A 27,194-nucleotide genomic window follows, 5' to 3' on the forward strand; every position below is an offset into this window, starting at 1 on the left:
TACAAATTTCCTTTTAAGCACTATTTTAGGTGCATCTCACAAATTTCAATATATTGTTTTCTCATTTTTATTCAATTCTAAATATTTTCTAATTTCTTTGTATTTTTCTTTGACCCATCAGTTATTTGGAAGTGATTTTGTTTAATTTCTAAATATTTGGGTATTTGCCTGATATGTTATTTTTTAAAAAATATGTATTTATTTAGGCTGCACTGGGTCCTAGTTGTGTCACTCGGGATCTTCGTTGTGGCATGTGCGCTTCTTAGTTGCGTCATGCAAACTCTTAGTTGGGGCATGCGGACTTCTTAGTTTGGCATGCGAACTCTTTAGCTGTGGCATGCATGCAGGATATAGTTCCCTGACCAGGGATCAAACCCGGACCCCCTACACTGGGAGCACAGCGTCGTAACCACTGGACCACCAGGGAAGTCCCCCTGATATATTATTTTTTAAGAGGGAAGTTTACATTAGTCATTTGAGATTTTTCTAATATAAGCATTTTATCCTATATGCTTTCCTTTAAGCACTATTTAAACTTCATTTCACAGATTTTGGTGTGTTATGTTTTAATTTTCATTCTTTTCAAAATGTTCTCTAATTCCTCTTGAAACTTACTCTTTGATCCATGAATATTTTGAACATGTTGTTTAATTTTCAAGTGATTGGAAATTTTCCTATTATATTTTTGTTATTGGTCTTATTGATACATAGTTTCATTCCATTATGGTCAGAGAACATACTTTGCATGATTCAATTCTTTTAAATTTGTCGAGGTCTAATTTATGACACACAGTATGGTCTGTCTTAGTGAATGTTCCATGTGCATTGACAAGAATATTTATTCTGCTGTTTTTGAGTGGAGTGATCTATAAATTCTTATTAGAGTCAGTTAGTTGATGGTGTTTGTAAGTTCTATTCCCTTGCTGATTTTTTTTTGGCTACTAGCTCTATTAGTGAGAGAAAATTGTTGAAGTCTCCAACTATAATTGCAGATTTGTCTGTTTTTCCTTTAATTTCTGTCAGTTTTTTCTTCATTTATTTTGAAGCTCTGTTTACTAGGTGTACTACACCCTTAGGTTTATTGTGTCTTCTTAGGAGTTGACCTTTATATCAGTTTATACTGCCTTCTTTATTCCTGGTCATTTTATTTGCTCTGAAATCTGGTTTATCTGATTTTGATATAACCATTCCAGCTTTTTCTTGATTACTCTTTGTATGGTATGTGGTGTGTCTTTTTTCATCCCTTTACTTTTAAGCTACTTATTTCATTATATTTGAAGTGAGCTTGTTATAGACAGCATATAGACTGGTCTTTTTTTAAAATTCAGTATGACAATCTGTCTTTTAATTGGTATGTTTAGATTGTTTACATTTAATGTAATTATTGCTATGTTTGGATTTAGATTTTGTTTCTTTGTTTCCCTTTCTCTGCCCTGTTTGGGTTACAGTTGACCCTTGAACATCTAGGGGGTTATGGGTGCTGACCCCCCAACATAGTCAAAAATACACGTGCTGCTATCTCTCCCTCAAAAACAAAGGAATTGATAAATGACTCACCCAAGGATAAGAAGCTGAAACAGTTTGAATAGAATCAGGACTCAAACCCTAGTTCTTTTGATTCTACATATTGTGATCTCTAATTGAACACAAACTTTTCCCACACTTAGTTAATTTAAAGATCTTTAAAATGAAAATACATGTCCTATATTTATTGAAAAAAAAAATCTGCTTATAAACTGACCTGTGAAATTTAACCCCATGTTGATCACGGGAAAGCTGTATATGTAATTTTTTAAATTACATTTTAATTTATCTAGGGTGAGTTTGGCCATATATGCCTTTTTTGTGTAATTATCTTTTTAGTAGTTCCTCTAGGGATTAGGTTGCTCTAGATACACTTAACTTTTCATTTTATTTAGAATCAATATTTTACTACTTCAATAGGAATGTAGAAATTTTACTTCCATATAAGTTTCTTTGTGTTATAGTCTTGAAAATAAATTGAAAATCCTATGTGTTATATTTTTTACTTTTAACTATCAAGTATGTTTTAAAGAACTTAAAAGGATAATAGTCTATTATCTATATTATACTTTTACCATTCTCTTGCTCTTCCTGTATTTATGATGTTCCAAGTTTCTTTCTGATATCCTTTTCTTCTGTTTGAAGTACTTTCTTTAGCAATTCTTTGAGAGAAATTCTGCTGACTATGATTTATTTACCTTAGTTTTCCTTCATCTGATGATGATGTGTTTATTTCACCTTCATTCCCAAAGGATGTTTCCTTGGATATAGAATTCTGGAATGACAGTTCTTTTCTTTCAGCACTTAAAACTGTCAGGCCCCTTCTTTCTGTCCTCCATAGTTTCTGATTTAAAAATTTTGTAGTAATTCAGACTGTCCCCTTACTTGTATTGAGTTCTTTTTCTCTAGCTACTTTCAAGAATTTTTATTCGTCTTAAGTTTTTAGCAATTAGAGTGTGATGTGTCTGACCATGGATTTCTCTGGATTAATCCTTGATGGGGTTCTCTCTGTTTCTTGAATGTGTAGGTTCATGCCTTTAGCCAAACTAGGGAAGTTTTAAACTATTATTTCTTCAAAAATTTTTTTGGTTCTGCATTTTCTCTCCTCTCAAGGACGTATTGTTGTTCCACAGGTTCCTAAGGCTTGATTAGTTTTTTCCAATTGTGTTTTGCTCTGTCGTTCAGATTGGATAAATGCTATTGATTCTGGCTGCTTTTACTATTTCTCCTTATCACCTGTTGGAAGAAGTTTAATTGTGATTGTCTTGATGTGATTTTCTTCCAGGCTTATTGAGTTTTTTATCTATGTGTTTACATATTTTTAACCAAATTTGGAAAAATTTTTAGCCATATTTTAAATTAACATTTAAAATTTTTTAAATTAATAATTTTTAATGTACTTTTAAATCTTTCCTTTCAGATTCCAGTTACATGTATATTAAGCTACTTGAAGTCACATAGCTCAATAATGCCCTCTTCTTTTTCTTCAGTCTTTTTTTTCCTCTGTGTTTCGTTTTGGGCAATTTCTAATCCTATGCTTTCAGGTTAATTAGTCTTTTATTCTGCAGTGTCTAATCTATTTTTAAACCCATCTGGTGTATTTTTGAAAAATCTCAGCTGTTGTATTTTTCTTCTCCTGAAGTTGGATTGGATTCTTTTTTTTATTGTCTGTATCTCTTTTTGATGTGTTCATACTTTCCTCTACCTTATCGAATACATGAAATATAGTTATAATGACTTTTTGCAGGCAAAGTGTAAATCCAGTTTCAGTGGTTGGCAAATTTATTACCCATAGGCCAAAACTGGCCTGACATGGTCTAATCTGGCCATACCATTCATTTACATATAGTCTATAGCTGTGCTACAATGGCAGGGTTGAGTAGTTTTAACAGAGACTTTATGACCCGAAAAGTGAAAAAAAATTACTATCTGGCATTTACAGAAAAAAATTTGCTGAGTCCTGCTTCAGTGACATTTTATTCACATTAAAAAAATAGAATGTCGGTCCTCGTGTAGCATTTTTTATTATCAGCCTTCAGTGAACACCAACAGCATAATATTAAGTTCTGTTTTTATAAAGGCAATTCCTGTCTATAAAGACAATGGGGAATGTGGATAAGGTTCATATGGTCCAGGTATGCAGGTGTGCAATGATTTGGTGGCAATAAAATTTGGAAAATCTTAAGTGGCAAAATAGTTAGCACAGCCCCCTCAGTCCGGTGGTTCTTAAACTTTGGCAAGTATCAGATTCACCTGGAAAGCTTGTTAAATCAAGGAACTCTGTCCCCAGAGTTTCTTGATTTAGTAAGTTGAGGTAAGACCTGAGAATATGCATTTTTAACAAGTTCCCAGATTATCCTGATACCACTGGTTGGGACTACACTTTGAAAATCAGTGCTTTAGCCTAATCCTCTGAAATATCAGTCTTCTCTGATAAACTTTTAGCAGAAACTGTATGGTAGTCAATCACAATTGAGGTTCCCTGAAGAGCAGATGGCCTGGTCTTTTGTGGTTTAAAGCTTTCTTGAGGTATAATTTACATAAAATTAACTCACTTTAAGTGTATAGTTTGATTAATTTCAGTAAATCTGTATAGTTGTACACCAGTGCCACAATTCAGTTTTTAAATTCCATCATGATAAAAGTTCCCCCACGATCATTTGCAGTCAGTTTCAGCACTCGGTTTCAGTCTGAGGTAACCAGTGACCTGCTTTCTGTCTGCATGTTTTTACACTTCCTAGAAATTTCATGTAAATGGGATCATATGATATGTAGTCAATATGTCTGGCTTCTTTCAATTAATATAACATTTTTGAGATTAATCCATGTTGTTGCTTATATTTGTACTTCATCCTTTTTGTGAGGTAGTGTTCTATAGCATGGACATACTTCATTTTGTTTTCCATTGGAAGTTGATGGATATTTGGATTTTTTGGTTTTGGTTTTGGCTATTATGAAAAATGTTATTTTGAACATTCATGTACAAGAGATGGCCCATGATTTTGATAAAAAGAAGTTATAATATCTAGATGATATTCATGTATCATCCCAGGCTTATATTTGATAAAAAACAACTTTAGGGACTTCCCTGGTGGCGCAGTGGTTAAGACTCTGTGCTCCCAATGCAGGGAGCCCAGTTTCCATCCCTGATCTGGTAACTAGATCCCACATTCATGCCGCAACTAAGAGCTCACATGCCACAACTAAGTGTTCACATGCCACAACTAAGGAGCCCACCTGCCGCAACTAAGGAGCCCACCTGCTGCAACTAAGACCCAATGCAACCAAAAAAAAATTTTTTTTAATGTATTCTTATTTCCTAACTACCTATATTTCTAGTAATTTAATTTTTACATCTACTATATTTTATGTACTTGCAATTGTGTTAACTATTTTTGATAATTTTTTGTCAAAATATTATCATTTTTTATTTATTTATTTATTTAGTTAGTTATTTTGGCTGTGCCAGGTCTTAGTTGCGGCATGCGGGCTTCTTAGTTGTGGCATGCATGCGGGATCTAGTTCCCTGATCAGGGATTGAACAAGAGCCCCCTGCATTGGGAGCACAGAGTCTTACCCACTGGACCACCAGGGAAGTCCCTGTCAAAATATAAATTGGTATATGGTATGCTATACAAATTTTGTAAAATGTTTCTTTTGAGATAACAAAAGTACTCTATAGATCTTAGTCTTCACAAAATTGGTATATCTGGACTCTTCTTGGTGGGTAAAATTCACACTGAATTAAACCAGGAATAAAATAAATATAAAACTGAAATAAAACATAACTTTTTAATATGGAAATGTTCACATAAAAATAAAAGCAGAGAAAACTGTCTAATGAACCCCCATGTACCCATCTCACCTAATTTCAACAATTGTTAATAGTTTGACATTCTTTTTTCATCTGTATCTTGTTCCTCATCTGTTTCTGGTATTGCATATCAAATCTCAAACACCGTATTATTTATTCTGTAAATATTTCATTGTATATTGCAAATTTATATATATATATATTAATTTTCATGGTACCATTATTTCACATAAAATTAGCAATAATTCCTTAATATCATCTACTACCCAGTTTTTGTTTGTTGTTCCTGATTGTCTGAAATATATCTTTTCCTAATTTGTTGTTTGAATCAGGACCAAGCAAGATGCACACATTGCATTTGATTGATAAGACCATTAAGTCACTTTTAATCTATAATCATTCCTCTTCTCTTGTTTTTCCACGCCAGTGATTTGTTGAAGAAAGTGATTACTTTGTCATGCAATTTCTTATGATCCAGATTTATCTGATTGTATCTTCATATCATATGTCCCTTTATCTCCTCTGTTTCCTGTGAACTGGTATTTAGATATAGAACAGTTAGTATATTCAGGACTTTTATATTTCTGATGGCAAGACTATTTCTTAGGAGGAGTTGTTTACTTCCCATTGCATCATATGATGTCTTTCAGGCTCACTTTTAGTGATGTTATGACTGGTCATTGGGTTTAGATGCTATCAGTCTGATCCATTCATCATAAAGTTTCCCTTTACCTTTTTTTTTTTTTAAAGGCTTTTTTTCTAGAGCAGTTTGAACCATTTACTCCCTGATCCCAATTTGCATAGCCATCACCCATCTGGTGCAAGATGTTGCCTCTTTATAGCAACATCCCACATCAGAGTGGTACATTTGTTCCAACTGATGAGCCTACATTGACACATTGTAGTCACCAAAAGTCCATAGTTCCATTAGCATTTACTCCTGGTGTACATTCTACGGGTTTGGATAAATGTATAATGAGATGTAGCCATCATTATAGTATCAAACATAGTATTTTCACAGCCCTAAAAATCCTTTGTGTTCCACCTGTTCATCTCTCCCTCCCCTCAACCCCTAGAAACAACTGGTCTTTTTATCATCTCCATAGTTTTCCTTTTCCAGAATGTCGAATAGTTGGAATCACCCAGTGTGTAGCCTTTTCAGATTGGATCCCTTCACTTAGTAACAGGCATTTAAGGTTCCTTCATGTCTTTTCATGGTTTGATAGCTCGTTTCTTTTTACCACTGAATAATGTTCCATCATCTGGGTATGTGACAGTTTATTTATCCATTCACCTACTGAAGGATATCCTGCTAGCTTCCAAGTTTTGGCAATTATGAATAAAGCTGCTTTAAACATCCATGAGCAGGTTTTTGTGTGGACATAAGTTTTCAGCTCCTTTGGGTAAGTACCAAGGAGGGCGACTGCTAGATTGTATGGTAAGAGTATGTTTAGTTTTGTAAGAAACTTCCAAACTGTCTTCCAAGGTGGCTGTACCATTTTGCATTCCTACCACCGATGAATGAGAGTTCCTGTTACTCCACATTCTTGCCAGCATTTATTAGTGTTTTCAGTGTTCTGGATTTTGGCCAATCTGATAGGTGTGTAGTAGAATCTCATTGTTGTCTTACTTTGCAATTCCCTGATGATATCTGATGTGGACTATCTTCATGTGTTATTTGCCATTTGTATTTCTTCTTTGGTGAAGTGTCTGTTAGGTCTTTGGCCCATTTTCTAATCAGATTTTGTTTTGTTTTGTTTTTTTAATTGATGAGTTTTAAAAGTTCTTTGTATATCTTGGATAATAGTCCTTTATCAGATGTGTCTTTTGCAAATACTTTCTGCCATTCTGTGGCTTGTCTTTTCGTTCTCTTGACAGTGTTGTTTGCAAAGCGTAAGGTTTTCATTTTAATGAAGTCAGTATATCAGTTATTTCTTTCATGGCTCGTGAAATTTCTCCTCAACGTTTTACCAAATGCTTTTAGCAGCTACTGATGAATATTCCCCTGGTCCTCTATTTCATTAGAGTTGCAAAATATTAACCTTCCAATTCTATTATTTCTGCTGTATTTCTTAACCTAGAATTCTATAAGGAAGAATTTTTTTTTTTATCCACTCTTTGTTTACTCTGGAATTCAATTTTTACAAGAAAGGAAGGATAAATTCTTGTTTATTTCTTTGTATTCAATTTATCATTTTCAGAATAATGAGTTGGTGCCCTAACAACTCAGAGATATGATTAAGTTTTTAAGTATCATTATGAACTCATGGGGTTTATTTATTTGATGTGCTTAATCCAGTTCAGTCATTGTTTTCACTGGTGATGTCCCCTAAAGTTTGCTGCTATGTTTTCATGAACTATGCTAATATTTTCATTTTTAACTTCATTGCTTTCTGGCTCAAGATTTCCTAGGCTCGTATAATACTTTGTGCTTCAGACTGTTTTTTTGTTTTTTGTTTTTAAGGAGACTGGATCAGTGGGAAATTGAATTTAGAGACCATAATCTAGATGCTAGGAAGCTTACTTTCTGGGTTGTTACTGCTCCTAGATCTTTGAATATTTCTTTTACAAGGGCACTGGATTTACCATATTTTTCATTGTATGCTCCTACTTTTAACCCCCGATATTGTGTATCTTTTTGCTATACAGAAAAACAGCATTAACACAATTCAGTTAAGTTTATCAGTCATTGGGTGGGGATATACTTTTTTCTAGTCACAGTTGTACAGCCTGGTATACATACATTAGATTTTGGCCCTTGCTTTCAGGGAAGCACTGAGACTTACTGTTAGCATTTAATGGAATGATATGTAAGAAAATAAATTTTAATTTAATAAATCTAAAAATAAATGGATAAAATGCAGAGGTGGTACAAATAAAGAATTGATTAATTCTGTTGACAGAAGATGTTTAAGGAATGCTATGCATTCCCAGGGAAAGTAACATTTATGCTGGGTATTAAAGGAAGGATATGAGTCTAACTGGGTGTAAAAAGATGAAGGAAAGGGACTTTTAGTTAGAGGAAAAAGCGTATGAAAAGATATGAAGCAAGAAAACAGGAACAACAAGTAGGTTGCTATTTGGGGCACCAAGGTTGAAGTGGAGAATGACAATAGATGAGGCAAAATCAGGAAAGTCTTATATGCCGTGATAAAAAGCCTATACTTCTCCTATAGGCAACAGGGAAATGCTGAAAATTTTTAAGTAGAAATGTGAAATGACCTAATTTGCTCCTCAGAATAATTATTCTGGCAACAGTAAAGAAAATGGATTAGGAGGGAAAATGTCAAGACAGAGAGATTAGGTCTTAGAGTGGTAAGTTCACTTTTTGAGTTTACAAACTTGCCTCTAGAATAGTACTTGGCATATAGTAGTAGGTACTCAATAATATCTGTCAAGTGAACAAAAGGTTATTGTATGAATCAAAAGAAGTTGATAAGTCTGAAGAAAAACCACATAGAAATAGAGCCTGCATTTTTGACAATACTACTTGATTCATCTGCTTGCTTACTTAGTATTTTATCTTAAGATTTTCATAAACTAAGTAAAACAACCCAATAGAAAAATAGTCAAAAGGATATAAATGGCAAGCTCACGACAGGGAAAACTGAGTGATGACTATATGAAAATATGCTCAACTTCTCTAATGACCAAAGAAATGCAAATACCTTTTAAATCCCATGAGATGGAAAAAATATTTAAAAGTTTACACAAAACCCAGCCTTGACCAGGATGTTAAATCGTTGGGACATTTACATGCTGCTGCTGGAAGTATAAATTGGTGAAACAACTGTAGAAAGCAGGTTGACAATCAGTATTTAGTAAGTCAGAAGATGCACATGCCATTTGACTCAGCATTTCCATTTCAGCTATAAACCCTAGAGAAATGCTCACACCTGTATAAAGATACATGTTCAACAATGTTCATTGCAGCATTATTGATTATACCAAAACTTTGAAAGTAACACAGATGTCTTCAGGAGAATGAATAAATTTTGATATGTGTATAACAGCATGATATTCTGCAGTGAAAATGAATAAGCCAAAGCCATATGAATAGACCTGAATAATTGTCACAAACAAAATGCTGACTGAAGAAGCCTGCAAAATGATAATATAGTGTGATGCCACTTATATAAAGTTAATTATGCAAAATAATATTATTATATATATACAATAATAGATAAAAATACCAAATTTAAGAGCCTGGTTATCTCTGAGGAGGAAAAGCAAAATGGGATTAGGAAAGGTTACACAGTGGTCTTTAGCATATTTTTCTTTAAAAAAAAAGTCAGAAATAAAGCAAAATTAAAATTTAGTAGGGTAGGTGATATGTAGACAAGTGGTTTTTTAAAATTCTTTCTTATATATTTGAAATATTTCTGATGAAAAAATCCTCTGAGAATAGAGAATTTCAGAATTATCCTTGTTCTCAAAGTAAAATATTTTTCTAGCACCTAAATCCTTTTAACAGCTTTTTATTTTGCAGATTTGACTGATGAATTAGCTCAGAAGTTGTTTGATGTTTCAGAAATATCTTCAGCAACAGTGGCCTGTTCATTACCCACAGCAGTTCCAGAATCTCCTAGAATTTATCCTGCAAGGACACCCAAAACACCTCGAACACCTGGATTACAAGATCCAAACAAAACACCAAGATTTTATCCTGTTGTTAAAGAACCCAAAGCCATTGATATAAAGGTACGCAAAACACCAGGAATGTAAAGCCTGCCATTTGTATACTTCAACATTACAAAATGATACTTTTTTAGTTTCTATCACGATAAAAATAATGTATATTTTAGACTGCAAGAATTCATTAAAAAATGATATTTTACCATAGCGATGTCTTCTCAGGTTAAGGAATAACTTCTTTACAATGGGTAGTGTTAATTAAAGACGATCAGAAGGTGTAATGAGGAATCATTCTAAGTTGTATTTTTTGAATCCTTGTGTTGAAACCTAGCAAAGGGCCTTGTGAAGTTTTGTAACTTGTATGTGACATATTTGAGTTTTGTGACTTCATATGATTTCATAATGTGTCATCCACCATATGAAAATGTTTGAGCTGGTTTACAGTCAGAGGGTTTTTTTAATTGACTTGTGAGGTTCACACTACTGAAGGTAATTGCAATGTTTGACTTCTTTCTCCTTAGAGTCCAAGAAAGAGAAAAACAAGACATAGTACAAATCCCCCTCTCGAGTGTCATGTTGGTTGGGTAATGGATTCCAGAGATCACGGGCCAAGAGCATCCTCTGTCAGGTACCGTATTTGTCAAACATTGCTTTGTTCTTGATTTTAAATTTGTTGAAAACAGTACTAATTAGATATTTGGGAACATTTAAGAATTAATATGTTAGCAAATTAATAGAACAAGAAAATAGTAAAAAGAAGCCAAAGAAGGGGAAATAAGTGGGACAGTTTTACAATAAGTATATTAAGGAATAATTCAGTAGGACAGTTGTTTTTTTTTTTTTCCTTTTAAAGTAATTTTCACAAATGTGTGCTCTTCAATTAAAAATATTTAGGTCTATTAAAGTTATTATCTTTGGAAAGATTCCAGATTTTTCGTAGCATAGTAGGTTCTTAGTGAGTTAATGTGCTAAACAATCCACGCAAAACTACATAAAGGATATGGAAATAAAACACATTAATATTTTGGAATTTTTCCTTTGGGGGGAAATAATTTAGATTAGCTGGTTATTAGCAGTAAGTGGTTTGTCTTTTAGTTTTTAATTTAAAAAAGAAAGACTATTATTTACCTCAAAAGAGATGACAGAGCAAACCTTTTACAATGCCAGTTAAGTGCATTATAAAAGTATGGTTATGTTTTGTCCTGTAGAGTGGATGCAGAGGTGATTTTACTAATTGCTTTGTGTTTCTTGAAAACCTATCTTGTGTTTGTATAGATATTTTCAGACTAATTATCTGATCAGCTTTCTAATTGGAAAATGAGCTTTAGGAAAAAGTGTTTTTTGACTGGTTAAGGGAAGGATTAGTTAGTTTCTTTCAAAGAAAAGCTGGAGAGTGTATCATGATCTGAAAATCTCCAAGTATGTCTTTCCAGGGATGTTAATTTGTTTCTTTTACATTTTGTTCTCATTAGATATATTTTCCTTAAAAGATAAAATGTGTATATGTTCTTCTTGCACACCTATTGTATACGAATAGTTATTTTGTATTCTAAGTCATTTTGAGTTTGTTTCTTTTATTTATTTATTTTTATCAGAGCAGTATATTTAGAGATCAGTAGATAATGGTGAAAAATGTTGCACTGATATGTAGCAGGGAACAAGGCAGGTACAGTCCCTGCCTTTCTGGAGCTTAATTCAGAGATGACAGGCAAGTATGAAGTTACAATAATGAGGGGTGGATTTTGTTTGCCAGCTTGTCTTTTAGAGGAGTTGTAGCTACACAGCAGACTTGAGCGGGAGGTACACAGAGCTCCCGGTACCCTCTGCATACCCTGCCTCCCCCACTGTAAGCAGTCATATCTTTGACCATCTACATTAATGTCAGTGCTGGCAGTGGCTGGCAGTGTCTTATATTCTGTTTGTCTCATCTGTTCTTTGCTCTTTTCTCCTACTTTCTTTTGGATCAGCTTAGTTTTTGTAATGATTCTATTTTATCCCTACTATTGTCTTCTTGTTGTATCTCTTATTTTTTACTGGTCTTCTAGGGTTTATAATATACGTTTTAAAATATAATCTATTTTCAAGTAATATATCATTACACGTATAGGATAAGAACCTTACTGCAGTAAAGTTCCTTTTCCTACCGTCCTTTCTGCTGTATTTTGTTATTAGTTTTCTTTAGACAATTATCTTTTAAAACAATTAACATGAAAAAAAGGAATTTTAAATGTATTCTCATTTTTACCATTTGCAATGCTCTTCATTTCTTAAACACTTCTTGCACAGGTCTATTGGCAATGAATTCTGTTAGCTTTTGTTTATCAGGAAAAGGTTTCTTTTTTTTCATTTTGAAAGATATTTTCATTGAGCATAGAATTCTATGATGGATCTAGGTATGAATTCAGATTCATGGCTCATTCTGTTTGTAATGAATTTTAAGCATCAAAAGTGATATGGTTCAGTGAAATAGTTTTCAAACCTTTTTGCCTAAGGACCTCTTTATCCTTTTAGTTATTGAGGACTTCAAAGAGCTTTTGTTTATGGGAGTTATATAATGTAAAAATAAAAAATTAAACTGAATTGAGTTTAAAAGTAAAACTGAAAACAATTAAATATTTATTCATTTAAAATAACAATAATAAACGTATTACATATTAACATAAATGACATATTTTTATGAAATATAATTATATTTCTCAAAACAAAAAAATTCCTGAATAGAGTGGCATTGTTTTAAAGTTTTGCATATTTGTTTAATGTTTTCCCTTTATATTAGATAACTGGATTCTCATGTGTTTCTATATTTAATCTTATAATTTGTTTTTTTATTGTTGAAGTAGAGGAATAAAATCCAAGAAAGGGAGGAGTATTTTAATAGCCTTTTCAGATAATTGTAGGTATTCTTCTTTGATATTATACTAAAGCTGAACAAGTGTTAATTTTTTAAAAGTTAGTTGCAGTGTAGAATCTAAACCATATATAAGTGACCTTCTTCTACTCAGTGAATTTTTCATACTCTGTTACATTAAAAGCCATTGGACTTCTTCCACTTTGAATGGCTCTTTTTGTCTATGCATGCATTTGTAACATCATGAATTGGTCATTTGGAAAAATTGATTAACTGAGTTATGCGGGCTTTTAAATGATGACACATCTCAGAATACAATAAAAAAAAATTACATTAAAAAAAATAACCACTAAGGAGAGTAATGTCAGGAAGATGGCAGAATGGGAAGGAACAGGAATCTGTCTCACCACTTAGACAACAACTGTATCAGCAGAAACTGTCTGCATTGACTATTTTGGAACTCTACAGTCTATCTGAACACTTAAAGCTTCCAGGGGAAAGCGAGTCTGGTAAATTGTTAGTATTCGTTGATATCAGCCTTTGGTGTAGTAGCAGCCATCTCCCACTGCCCCAGCCCTGTGACAGGCATTTGGGAAGATGGCAACCCACACCTCTGGTGTGGCTTGCTGGATCCAAAGTAGGCAATAAGGACCTTGTCCTCCAAATATTGGAGTTCTGTGTTGACTGCTAACTGCCTCTGGTCAACAAGGTACAGACACAGAGTCCGGTAGCCATTGTTTCATCCCCACTGTCGGAATGTCCTTTTTTTTTTTTTTTTCTTTTTTTCGAAAACAACCACTAATAGAGTGAAATTTAGAAAATTACCACCCATGCCCAAGGAAAGATGCGGAAAAAAACCTAAGGAGACTTTAAGCTTTTACCTCAGGCTTATCCCAGCACAGAAGCAGCCTACAATAGCTGAAAAAAAACAGCAAACCCTGGGGAAGAGGGAGAATTTGATTTCCAGAGTTACCACATTATAAGGTTCAAATCTTCATTGTTCAACGAAAAAATCACAAGGCTTACAAAGAAATAAGAAAGTGTGGGCCATTTGAAGGAACAAAATTAATTGACAGAAAATGTACCTGATGAAGCCTGGGTTCCATTCTTTCTAAACGAAGTCTTTAAAACAGCTGTTTTAAGGATACTCAAAGAGGTAAATAAAGGAAGATATAGACAAAGATAGCAAAACAATGTATGAAGAAAACAAGATTATCAATAGAGATAGAAATTATACAAAGGAACCAGAAAGGAATTCTGGAGCTGAAAATATAATAACTAAAATGAAAAATACACCAGAAGGCTCAAAAGCAGATTTCATCAAACAGAAGAAAGAGGAAAGAATCAGTAGACTTAAAGATGGAACAATTTGAATTATCAAGTCTGAGGAATAGAAAGAAAGAAGAAAAAACTAGCAGTGTCTAAGGGATCTGTAGGACACATGAACTAGCCCAATACACACATTGTGGGAATCTCAGAAGGAAAAGAGGAAAAAGGGGGCAGGAAGAATATTTGAAAGAATAGTGGCTCCCAATTTGATGAAATACATGAATCTACAAATCTAATAAGCTTAATGAACTTGAAGTAGGATAAACCCAAAGAGACTCACATTAAGACACTAATCAAACTGTTGAAAACCAAAGACAAAGAGAGAATCCTGAAAGCAGCAGGAGAGAAGAGACTCATCACATACAAGAGGTCCTTAGTAAATGTATCAGGCAGTTTCTCAGAGGCCAGAAGTCAGTAGACTGATATATTCAAAGTGCTGGGGGGAAAAAACCCCATCCACTGAGAATTCCTTATCTGACAAAACTGCCCTTCAAAATTGAGGGAGACATTCAGAGATAAACAAAGCCTGAGGGAAAAGAAAAGGAAACAGAAGACATATTGAATTAGAAAGAAGAAATAAAACTGTCTTTGTTCACAGATGACATGATTGTATATGTAAAAAGTCATAAGTAATTAACAAAAACTCCTGGAACTAATAAGCAGTTACATCAAGGTTGCAGGATATATGGTTAATATACAAAAGTCAATCACTTCCCTGTGTAACAACAATGAACTAGTAGAATTTGAAATTAATTAAGCAAACTACTGTTGGACTTCCCTGGTGGCACAGTGGTTAAGAATCTTCCTGCCAATGCAGAGGACACAGGTTCAAGCCCTGGTCCGGGAAGATCCCACATGCCACGGAGCAACTAAGCCTGTGTGCCACAACTACTGAGCCTGTGCTCTAGAGCCTGTGAGCCATAGCTACTGAGCCTGCATGCCACAACTACTGAGCCCGTGTGCCACAACTACTGAAGCCTGCGCCCCTAGAGCCCATGCTCTGCAACAAAGAGAAGCCACTGCAATGAGAAGCCCACGCACCGCAACAGAGTAGCACCTGCTCGCCGCAACTAGAGAAAGCCCGCGCGCAGCAATGAAGACCCAAAGCAGCCAAAAATAAATAAATAAATAAATAAATGTTTAAAAAGAACAAAATACTATTTACATTGTCACCCCCCCAAAAGAAATAGGTATAAATCTAACGAAATATGTACAAGATCTGTATGAGGAAAACTGCAAAACTCTCTGATGAAAGGAATAAAAAAACTAAATAAATGGAGATACACTCCATGTTCATGGATAGAAGACTCAATATTGTCAAGATGTCAGTTCATCCCAACTTGATCTACATATTCCATACAATTCCAATAAAAAATCCCAGGAAGTTATTTTGTGGATATTAACAAAATGATTCTTAAATTTATATGGAGAAGCAAAAAACCCAGAATAGCCAACATAATTTAAAAATTTTTTTTAGATTTTTCCCTTTGTTTATTTATTTTTTTAAATTGGAGTATAATTGCTTTACAATGTTGTGATAGTTTCTGCTGTACAATGAAGTGAATCAGCTGTATGTATACCTATATCCCCTCCCTCTTGGACCTCCCTCCCACCCCCCCCATCCCACACATCTAGGTCATCACAGAGCACTGGGCTGAGCTTCCTATGCTTTATAGCATGTTCCCGCTATCTATTTTACACATGGTAGTGTATATATGTCAATTCTAATCTCCCAGTTCGTCCCACCCTCCCCTTCCCGCCCTGTGTCCACCTGTCCGTTCTCTATGTCTGTGTCTCTATTCCTGCCCTGCAAATAGGTTCATCTGTACCATTTTTTCTAGATTCCACATATATGCATTAATATATGATATTTGTTTTTCTCTTTCTGGCTTACTTCACTCTGTATGACAGACTCTAGGTCCATCCACAAATAACCCAGTTTTGTTCCTTTTTATCAGAATAGCCAACATAATTTTTAAGGAGAAGAACTAAGTGAGAAAATTGATACTACCTGCCTTCACTGTAAAGCTACAGTGATCAAGACAGTGTGGTGTTGGTGGAAAAATAGACAAATAGATGAATGGAACAGAATGGAGAGCCCAGAAATAGATCCACATAAATATAGTCAAATGGTCTTTGGTAAAGGAGCAAAGATAATCTTTTTAACTAATGGTGCTGGCACAGTTGGACATTCACATGCAAAGATTAAGTCTAGACATAGATCTTACACCCTTCACAAAAGATAACCCAAAATGGATCACAGACCTAAACGTAAAACACAAAACTATAAAACTCCTAGAAGATAACAGGAGAAAATCTACCTGATCTTGGATTGGGTGGTGACTTTTTAGATATGACACCAAAAGCAAAATTTGAGAAGGAAGAAATCAATAAGCTGGACTTCATTAAAATGAAAAACTTTTGCTCTGTGGGCGACACTGTCAAGAGGATGGAAAGACAAGCCCCAGAATGGCAGAAAGTATTTACAAAGACACATCTGATAAAGGACTATTATCCAAAATATACAAGGAACTCTTAAAACTCAACAACAACAACAAACCTGATTAGAAAATGGGCCAAAGACGAACAGACACTTCACCAGAGAGATATATAAATGGCAAATAAGCACATGAAGATAGTCCACATCATATTATCAGCAGGGAATTGCAAAGTAAGACAATGGTGAGATTCTACTACATACCTATTAGAATGGCGAAAATCCAGAACACTGGCAACACTAGTAAATGCTGGTGAGAATGTGGAGTAACAGGAGCTCTCATTCATTGATGGTAGGAATGCAAAATGGTACAGCCACCTTGGAAGACAGTTTGGAAGTTTCTTACCAAACTAAACATACTCTTACCATACAATCTAGCAGTCGCCCTCCTTGGTACTTACCCAAAGGAGCTGAAAACTTATGTCCACACAAAAACCTGCTCATGGATGTTTAAAGCAGCTTTATTCATAATTGCAAAAAACTTGGAAGCAGCCAGAACATCCTTCAGTAGGCAAATGGATAAACTGTGGTATATTCAGACAATGGACTATTATTCAGTGGAAAAAAGAAATGAGCTATCAAACCATGAAGAGACATGGAGGAACCTTAAATGCACATTACTAAGTGAAAGGATCCAATCTGAAAAGGCTACACAGTGTAAAATTCCAACTATTCGAAAAGGAAAACTATGGAGGTGATAAAAAGACCAGTTGTTGTTTCTAGGGTTGAGGGGAGGGAGAGATGAACAGGTGGGAACACAGGATTTTTCGGGAGGTGAAAATACTGTGTATGATACTATAATGATGGCTACATCTCGTTTTACATTTGTCCAAACCCGTAGAATGTCCAACTCCAAGAGAGAACGCTAATGTAGCTATGGACTTTGGGTGATTATGATGTGTCAGTGTGGGTTTGTCAGTTGTAACAAATGTACCACTCTGATGGGAGATGTGCTGGATGTTGATAGTGGGGGAGGCTGTTGTGTGGGGAGCAAGGCACGCAGATGGTATGAGGGAGCTCTCTATACCTTTCACGCAATTTGCCGTAACCCTAATACTCCTCTAAAAGATAAAGTCTTTATACCAAAAAAAAAAAAAAAAAAAAAAAAATCTGAAAGAGTTCATTACCACTAGATCTGCCCAACAAGAAATGCTAAAGATAGTCCTCAGTTTGAAATGAATGGACACTAGACAGTAACTGAAGCCATCTGAAGAAAGAAAGAACTTTGGTAAGAGTTTTGTTGTAATTTAATTTGTAACTCCATTTTTTACTTTGTATGTTATTTAAAAGACAAATGCATTAAAAAATTACTAATCTATGTTGTTGGGTATATAGTGTATAAAGATGCAATTTATGACATCAGTAACAGAAAGTGGGGAACAGAGGTGTATAAGAGCAGAGTTTTTGTTAATGTAATCCTCATGATAACCACAAAGAAAATATCTATAGAATATATGTAAAAGGAAATGAGAAGGGATCAAAATATTTTATTCAAAAGGAAAAGAAACAACACAAAAGTTAGGCAATAAGAGAGGAAAGGAGGGACAGCAAATCTATACGGCATATAGAAAACTAATAACAAAATGGCAGGTCCTTCCTTACCGGTAAGTACTTTAAATATGAATAGATTGCATTTTCCAATCAGAAGGCAGAGATTGGAGGAATGGATTAAAAACATGATCCAACTATATACTGTCTACAAGAGACTCATGTTAGATTCAAAGACACAAATAGATTGAAAGTGAAAAGATGCAAATTTAAGAGAGCTGGGGTGGCTATTTTAATATCAACAAATACACTTTAATCCAAAAAGATTACAAAAGTAAGGACATTATATATTAATAGAGTTTCATTATAACATTTATGTAACTAATAACAGCCCCTCGGGAGTTATATGAAGCAAAAATTGACAGAATTGAGAGGAGAAATAAATAGTTCTACAAGAATAGTTGGAGATTTCATATACCTGATTTCAATATGCATAGATCAACTCAACATAAGATGATTACAAAATAGAGGACTTGAGCAACATAATAAGCCAATTAGACCTAACAGACATTTATAGACTATTTCACCCAGCATAGAAGAATACAAATGCATAAGTACACGTGGGACATTCTCCACAATAGACCATATGTTAGGCCGTAACAGAAGTTTCAATAGATTTTAAAAGAAATGTCACACAAGGTATCTTTCTCTGACCACAAGTGGGATGATGTTAGAAATCCCTAACAGAAGGAAAACGAAAATTCACAAATATGTGGAAATTAAACAACACATTCTTAAGTACCCATGGTCAGAGAAGAAATTGCAATGGAAATTAGAAAATACAGTTGGCCCTCCATATCCATGGGTTTCGCATCCATGAAGGGTTCTGTAACCAATCCTCCATGAATACCGAGGGATGACTGTACTTAGAGATGAATGAAAGTGGAAACAGCATACTACACATCTTATGGGTGTAGGAAAATTATAGATGTAAAAAGAAGAGAAAAAAAGAGAAAAGAAGAGAAATCACATTTAAAAAGAAGAGAAATCACAAATCAGTAGCCTAACATTTTACCTTAAGGAATTCAAAAAGGAAGAGCAAACTAAAAACAAAGATAGCAGAAGGAAAGAAATATTAAAGATTAGAGTAAAAATAAACAATATAGAGAAGAGTAAAACAGTAGAGAAAATCAGTGAAATCAAAAGTTGGTTCTTTAAGAAGATCAACAAACTGACAAGCCTTTCTTTAGCTAGACTGCCAAGGGAAAAAAAGAAGATACAAGTAACTAAAATCAGAAATGAAAATGGAGACATTACTACTGACCTTATAGAGATAGAAGGGATTCTAAGAGAATACTATGAACAAATTACTATACATCAACAAATTAGGTAACCTAGAAGGAATGCATAAATTCCTTGAAACATATAAATTACCTAAACTGATTCAATAAGAAATAAAAGATTCAACCCACCTATAAGAAGTAAAGAGATCAAATCAGGAATCAAAAATCCCTAACAAAGAAAGTTCTGGGCCAAATTGCTTCACTAGTAAGTTCTACCAAATAGTTGAAGAAGAATTAACACTAACTCTCTTCAGACTCCTTCAAAAAATTGAAGAGAAGGGAATACTTATTCTCTGAGGCCTGCATTACCCTAATACCAAAACCAGATGAAGATATCACAAGAAAATAAAATTATATGCCAGTATCCTTATGAATATAGATGCATATGTCCTCAACAAAATATTAGCAAATGAAATCCAATAGCATAATAAAAGGATTATTCACCATGGCAAGCGGGATTTATCCCAGTAGTACAAGAGTGGTTCAATACAAGAAAATCAACATTATACATCATATTAATAGAACTAAGGGAAAAACTACATAATCATATCAATTGACATAGAAAAGGACAAAATCCAACATCCTTTTATGATTAAAACCTCTTAGAAAACTAGGACTAGAGGGAAAATTCCTCACATGAAAAAAGCATTTATGAGAAACCCATGGCTGGCATTATACTCAATGGTGAAAGACTGAAAGCTGTCCCCCTAAGATCAGGAACAAGACAGGGATACACGCTTTTGCCATTGGTATTCACTGTTGTGCTGGAAGTCCTAGCCGGAACTAATAGAGAAGAAAATGAAAGAAAAGACATCAAATATGAAAGGAAGAGGTAAATCTATCTCTAGTCACAAATAATATGATTCCATAAATAGAAAATTCCAAAGAATCAACAAGAAAGAAACTGAAGCTAATAAACAAATTAGGCAAAGTTGCACTGTACAAAATACACATAAATCAGTTGTGTTTCTATATGCAGCATTGAACGATTTGAAAAGGAAATTAAGAAAGCAATTCTATTTACATTAGCATCTAAAAATTAAATACTTAGGAATAAATCTAACCAAGGAGGTGAAAGACTTATACACTGAAAACTACAAAACACATTGCTGAAAAAATTATAGGAGACCTAAATAAATGGAAAGACAATCCATTTTCATGGATAGGAAAACTTCACATTGTTAAGACATTATTACAATCCAAAGTGATCTATAGATTCAACACAATCCCTACAAAAATTCCAGTAGCCTTTTTCACAAAAATGGAAAAGCTGATCCTCAAATTTACATGGAATTGCAAGGAGCCCTGAAAAGCCCAAATGACCTTAAAAAGAAGACTAAAACTGGAGGACCAACACTTCCCAACTTTGAAAGTTACTACAAGGCTACAATAATTAAAACAGTATGGTCTTGGCATAAGGACAGACGTATAGACCAATGGAATAGAGAGTCTAGAAATAAACTCTGTCATATATGGTCAGTTTATTTTCTACAAGGGTGCTGAGACTGTTCAGTGAAGGAGAGGGTCATCTTTTTAACAGATGGTGCCGGGAAAACTGGATATCCAGTGTGTGAAAGGATGGGATCCATACTTTATACCAGATACCAAAAAATTAAAATGGATCAAAGATCTAAACTTAAGAGCTAAAACTATAAAACTCTTAGAAGAAAATGTAGGGGAACATCTTTATGACCCTAGATTTGACAGTGGTTTCTTGAGCATGACACCAAAAACACAGACAATAAAAGAGAAAAATTGATAAATTTTACCTCGTCATAATTACGAACTTTTGTGTATCAAGGAAACTATCAGAGTGAAGAGACAACCTACTGAATAGGAGAAAATATTTGCAAATTATATATCCGATAAGGGGTTAATATTCCAAATATACAGAAGTCTCCCAAAAAACCCAATTCAAAAATTGGGAAAGGATTTGAATAGAATTTCTCCAGAGAAGATATACAAGTGGCCAATAAACCCATGAAAATGTGTGCAATATCATTAATCATTAGAGAAATGCAAATCAAAAACCACAATGAGATACCTCTTCATACCCATTAGGATGGTGTTATGGACTGACTTGTCTCTCTGAAATTGTATGCTGAAACCCTAACCCCCCTGCTTGACTGTATTTGAGATAGGGCCTTTAAGGAGATAATTAAGGTTAAATGAAACCATAACGATGGGGCCCTAATCTGACCTTGTAAGAAGAGGAAGAGACACCAGAGATCTCTCTCTTTCTGCGTGTAGACAGAGGAAAGGCCATGTGAGGACACAATGAGAAGGTGGTTCTCTGTAAGCCAAGAAGAGAGGCCTCCCCAGAAACCAACACTGCTGGCACTATGATCTTGGACTTCTAGCCTCTAGAACTGTGAGAACATAAATTTCTATTGTGTAAGCCATCCAGTCTGTGGTATCTTGTTATGGCAGCTGAGCTGACTAATACAGATACGTATAATAAAAAAAACTGAAAACAAATGTTTGTGTGGATGTGGAGAAATTAGAACCCTGTGCATTGCTCTTGGAAATATAAAATGCTGCAGCCATTGTGGAAAACAGTTTGGCATTTTCTCAAAATGGTAAAACATAGAACTAACACATGACCCAGCTATTTGACTCCTAGGTATATATCCAAAAGAATTGAAAAGAGGGAGTTGAACAGATATTTTTATGCCATGTTTATAGCAGCATTATTCATAATAGCCAGAAGGTGGAAACAACACTAGAGTCCATCAGCGATGACTAGATAAACATAGTAGGTATATACATACAATGGAATATGATTCAGCCATATAAAAGAATGAAATTTTGATTTCAGCTTCAACGTGGATGGACCTTGAGAACATGCTTAGTGATATAAGGCAGACTGAGAAGGATGAATATAGTATGCTTCCACTTATATGAGGTACCTAGAATAGTCAAAGACAAAGTAAAATAGAGGTTACTAGGGACTGCAGGGAAAGGGAAAGAGTTATTCATTATTTAATGGATAGAGTTTTTGTTGGGGATGATAAAGAAGGTTTTGGTAGAGGTAGTGGTAAGAGTTATATAACATTGTGAATATTTAATGCTGATGAGTAGTACACTTAAGAATGGCTAAAATTACAAATATCATATATATTTTACAACACACACAAACTCCTAAAAATAACCCAGCACTGATTTCATTAGATAAGTGTTTAGGTATGAGTGGGGAATTACTAGGCTCATGGTGACAAATACCGAGTTTCCAAAATCTTATTTTTGCATGAAAGCTCGAATTTTTCCTGAACGTTACAGACTCATTTTGTTCATTTTCAAGAAATGTCTGACACAAAACAAAGCCTGAATAACCATAATTTGTTGGCTAGTCTTCTAATTAAAAATGGTATTCCATGAAAAAAACAGTTCAGCTCACAATTTTTATCGCATGCGTGCTTTAAGACAACTGTTGTAGTTAGTACTGCTGTAAACAAATATGCCATAGGCTGGGGAGCTTAAACAACAAACAATTATTTCTCACAGATCCAAGATTAAGGTGCCAACAGATCCCATATCTGGTGAGGGCCTGCTTCCTAGTTTGCAGATGGCCATCTTGTTGTATCCTCACATGGCAGAGAGCAGAGAGAGAAGAAGGAAGCTCTCTTGTGTCTCCTCTCATAAGGGCACTTATCCCACTCATGAGAGCTCTACTGTCATGACTTATTTATGTCCTAGTACCGTCACATTGGGGGTTAGGAATTCAACAAACATTTAGTCCATAACAACAGCCATCATCTATTGATATGCTGCCAAAGTGCGTTTCTCCCCCTAATTGTTATAAAAAACACATAGCATGAATATTCACCATCTTAACCATTTTTAGGAGTACAGTTCAGTAGTGTTAAGTATATTCACGTTGTTGTGAAATATCTCCAGAATGTTCTCATTTTGCAAAACTAAAGCTTCTGTCCCATTTTGTCACACATAATGAGACGTACTCAAGTGTTGAGATTTCATAAAGTTAATTTTTTTTTTTTTGCTTCATCAAGGAACTCTTAAGGTGAAACTGGCATTAAAAACTTTTTTTCAAGTACATAGCAGTGAACAATATAATCACTAGTAAGAAAGTTTGGTGCCACTGCCTCAGTTTGCATCAGCAGTTTTATACACCATTGTTTAGTACTATCAGTACAAATGTAAACACAGTGAAGAGGGCAAATAATGTCTAAGTATTGTTGTCAAAATAGTTTTGACCTTGCAAACTTTCTGGAAGGTTCTTGGGAACCCCTCCAAGCATCTACAGACCACACATTGAGAACCACTGATTTAGAGCAGTCTTAGGAAGATCATTTTGGTGGCAGTATAGAGGAGGGAGATTGAAAAAACAAGGGAGACCAATTAGGTTCAAGTGAAAGAGGAGGAAACCTTCAATTTGAATAACAGAGTGAAGATGAAAAGGAAAAGATAGATATAGGCGAAATTTCAGAAGTGAAATTGATTTACAGAATTACAGGTATGTCTTCAGGATAATGAAAATATTGCCTTTGTGCCAGATTTTATCCACTTATTCAATTTATATCATTAACCTAATTACTCATGAAAATGGAAAATTTCCCCAGTACTATAAGAAAAAAACAAATATAAACTAAATTAATAATGGATCTGGAGGAGAAGAGTAAGCTAGCTAGTCAGTTATCTGCTTCTACTTATTGTTTTAGTTTGAGAATTTATGACCATGTCCTTTATCAAGTTCTGAATTTACCCATGTGTTGAACATAGATAGCAATTCATATGTAGATCTGTGTATCATTAGTTTAGGAGAGTTTTGGGGACTAGTGCCTTTTCCACTGCTCAGACTCTCAGTAAACAAGTAGTACAAATTGGTTTAAACACTTGGTTCTTGATATTTCAGTTTGAAGGCTTTTTTCCCCTTCCTCAAACAGCAGTTCAAATGCTTCGCCTTCAGAAGGTGCACCGCTAGTATGTACTCCTCATTCATTCCCAAAGTTCCAGCACCCTTCTCATGAACTTTTGAAGGAAAATGGCTTTACCCAACAAGTGTACCACAAGTATCGTAGAAGATGCCTAAGTGGTAAGAGCCTTCCTTTATATAGCTATCTTTAAAATTAAAACATAATTCTAAAAAATTCAAATTGTGACATTTAATATCAGGTTAAAATAGTCTTTTGTTATAATTGCCTTAAGTAAATGTGTTTATATATATTCTTTATTCATGTATTTTGTAGCTTAGACACATTAGGAAATAAAACTTACTATATTCTTGTTACTCTTGACAAATGCTTAAATTTGAGCAGTGAGTCAGAAAATGGATTATTTGTTCTTTGTTTAAAAGAAACCCAATTGGGTATTAATATGTTTCAGCTTTCTTTATTTTACGTTATGTAAAACGTCTGCTGTTTTGACTTTTTCCAGAGAGAAAACACTTGGGAATTGGCCAGTCCCAAGAAATGAATACGCTCTTTCGTTTCTGGTCCTTTTTCCTCAGAGATCACTTCAATAAAACAATGTATGAGGAATTTAGACAACTTGCTTGGGAAGATGCAAAAGAAAATTACAGGTCAAATATTTTCTCATATTTTTACACTTGGAGGGAATTTTTTAAAAATACTAAACACTAGTACGGAAGTAGCCTGATTTTGAACTGTGAAAGTACCACGTGATAACTGGGAGAAGGACTGTGTTAGTTTTCTATTGCTGCATAGCAAATTACCCCAGAACGCAGACGCTTAAAACAACAAACATTTATTAGTTCATAGTTTCTAAGGGTCAAGACTCCAGAAACAGCTTAGCTGGGTGGCTCTGGTTCAGTTCTCTCATAGGATTGCAGTCAAGGTATTGGACAGGGCTGCAGTCTCTGAAGACTTGACTCAGGCTAGAGGATCTTCTTCAAGCTCATTCACTTGGATATTGGCAGGAGGCTTCAGTACCTTGGCACGTAGGTCTCTCCATAGGGCATTTCACAATGTGACTTCACCCAGAGTGAATGATCTAAGAAAGGGGGAGAACTTCCAAGATGAACGCTTCGGTGTCTTACTTAACCTACACTTGAAAGTGACATCACTTCTGCCATATTCTAGTGTTCACACAGACCAACCCTGGTATAATGTAGGAGGGGACTACACAAGTTTGTGGGTATCATGTTTGGAACCATGTTAGGGGCTGGTACAAAGGCCAAATGTAATTTGAAAGACAGATTTTTCTCTCACTTGCCCCTACCATTACAGATTTCCCTTGGATGTGCATATATGTCCCCAAATTGTTACATGCTTAGAGCCAAACCAGTTAAGATTCCTTGAGACAAGAAAAAATAAGGTCTCTCATGATACATCCTGACGCACCTGTTCAGTCTCATTTTTTCCTACTACAGTTGACTGTTCAACAATACCAGTTTGAACTGAATGGGTCCACTTATATGCAGATTTTTTTCAATAGTAAATACTACAGTACTACATAATCCATGGTTGATTGAATCTGTGGATATGGAGGAACCGTGTATACAGAGGGCCAACTTTTAAGTTATACTCAGATTTTTAACTGTGGGAGGGTTGGCGCTCCTAACCTGCACGTTGTTCAAGGGTCAACTGTAGTCCTCTAGGCAACCGTGGTACTGAACTACATGTTCTCCAAATGAACCGAGCTCTCTAGCCTCTAGACATCTGTACATATTCTTACCTCTGCTTATTCTTCTCTTCATCCTCCCTCTGCTTTGCTAACTCTTCTTTTTGTCTAGGTTAGATCTTGCTTCCATGAGAAATGTTCAGGGGAAGTTTGTGCCAATAGGGCTGAGTTGAGAACAGGCCAAGAGGATGAGAAGGAACATGAAATGGATTCATGCAAGCTAAGCTATTCATTCTTGGGAAAAGGGAGGAAAGGAGATGAGACGGAAGAAGAAAAAAGATAATTTTCCACTCAGTATTTACCTAAATTTACCCTTCTTCAGGTTCTAAAAATGGATTCCTCTTGTAAAGCTCAAATAAGAATCTATTGTTAGTCAATATTGTGATCTTCAAGAGGAATACAAGATATGCAAATAAATTTCTTTGAAAAAAAATTTACATTTGCACTGACTTGTGTAAAAACAAAGCCCATTTAGTTTTCATCTAGAATCTTGATCTTGTTCAGGAATGATAGATAAATGGCATGTGTACCTCTTTTTCCCTCTTCTCTGTCCATTACTGACATCTTTAAATCAATCCCAGCATTGTTTAATATTATTCTTGAATTCAGATTTATAGTCTTTCTTATCACAGCTTTGATAGCTACTGCCAGTTTATCAGAGTTGGCACTGAAGGCAATATTTGCCATTTCTTTCTTTAAAAATTTTTTATTTTATGTAGAGGTATAGTTGATTTACAATGTTGTGTTAGTTTCAGGTGTACAGCAAAGTGATTCAGTTATACATATACATATAATCCATTCTTTTTCAGATTCTTTCCCCATATAGGTTGAGTAGAGTTCCCGTTGCTAGTAGGTCCTTGTTAATTATCTGTTTTATCTACGGTAGTGTGTATATGTTAATCCCAACCTCCTAATTTATCCCTCCCCTAACCTTTCCCCTTTGGAAAACAAACCATAAGTTTGTTTTCAAAGTCTGTGAGTCTGTTTCTGTTTTGTAAATAAGTTCATTTGTATCATCTTTTTAGAGTCCACATATAAGTGATATCTATATGATACTTGTCTTTGACTTACTTCGTATGACAATCTCTAGGTCCATCCATGTTGCTGCAAATGGTA

At 34.7% G+C, this 27,194-nt stretch overlaps 1 protein-coding gene across 3 annotated transcripts in view; it reads left to right on the top strand.

Annotated features, from left to right (window-relative positions):
- LARP1B (La ribonucleoprotein 1B) overlaps nt 1-27,194 on the top strand; it is a 130,077-nt gene that overhangs the window by 96,209 nt on the left and 6,674 nt on the right. For 2 of the 3 annotated variants that reach the window (XM_036852540.1, XM_036852541.1), the window contains exons 13-16: nt 9,813-10,039; nt 10,495-10,601; nt 24,383-24,531; nt 24,873-25,017. In XM_036852540.1, coding sequence (XP_036708435.1) covers nt 9,813-10,039; nt 10,495-10,601; nt 24,383-24,531; nt 24,873-25,017 — 628 coding nt within the window. The remainder of the gene's footprint in view (nt 1-9,812; nt 10,040-10,494; nt 10,602-24,382; nt 24,532-24,872; nt 25,018-27,194) is intronic. The other variant, XM_036852539.1, reaches the window with a different exon arrangement.

This window comes from Balaenoptera musculus, chromosome 5, assembly GCF_009873245.2.
Source record: "Balaenoptera musculus isolate JJ_BM4_2016_0621 chromosome 5, mBalMus1.pri.v3, whole genome shotgun sequence".
Taxonomy (NCBI): Eukaryota; Metazoa; Chordata; class Mammalia; order Artiodactyla; family Balaenopteridae; genus Balaenoptera; species Balaenoptera musculus.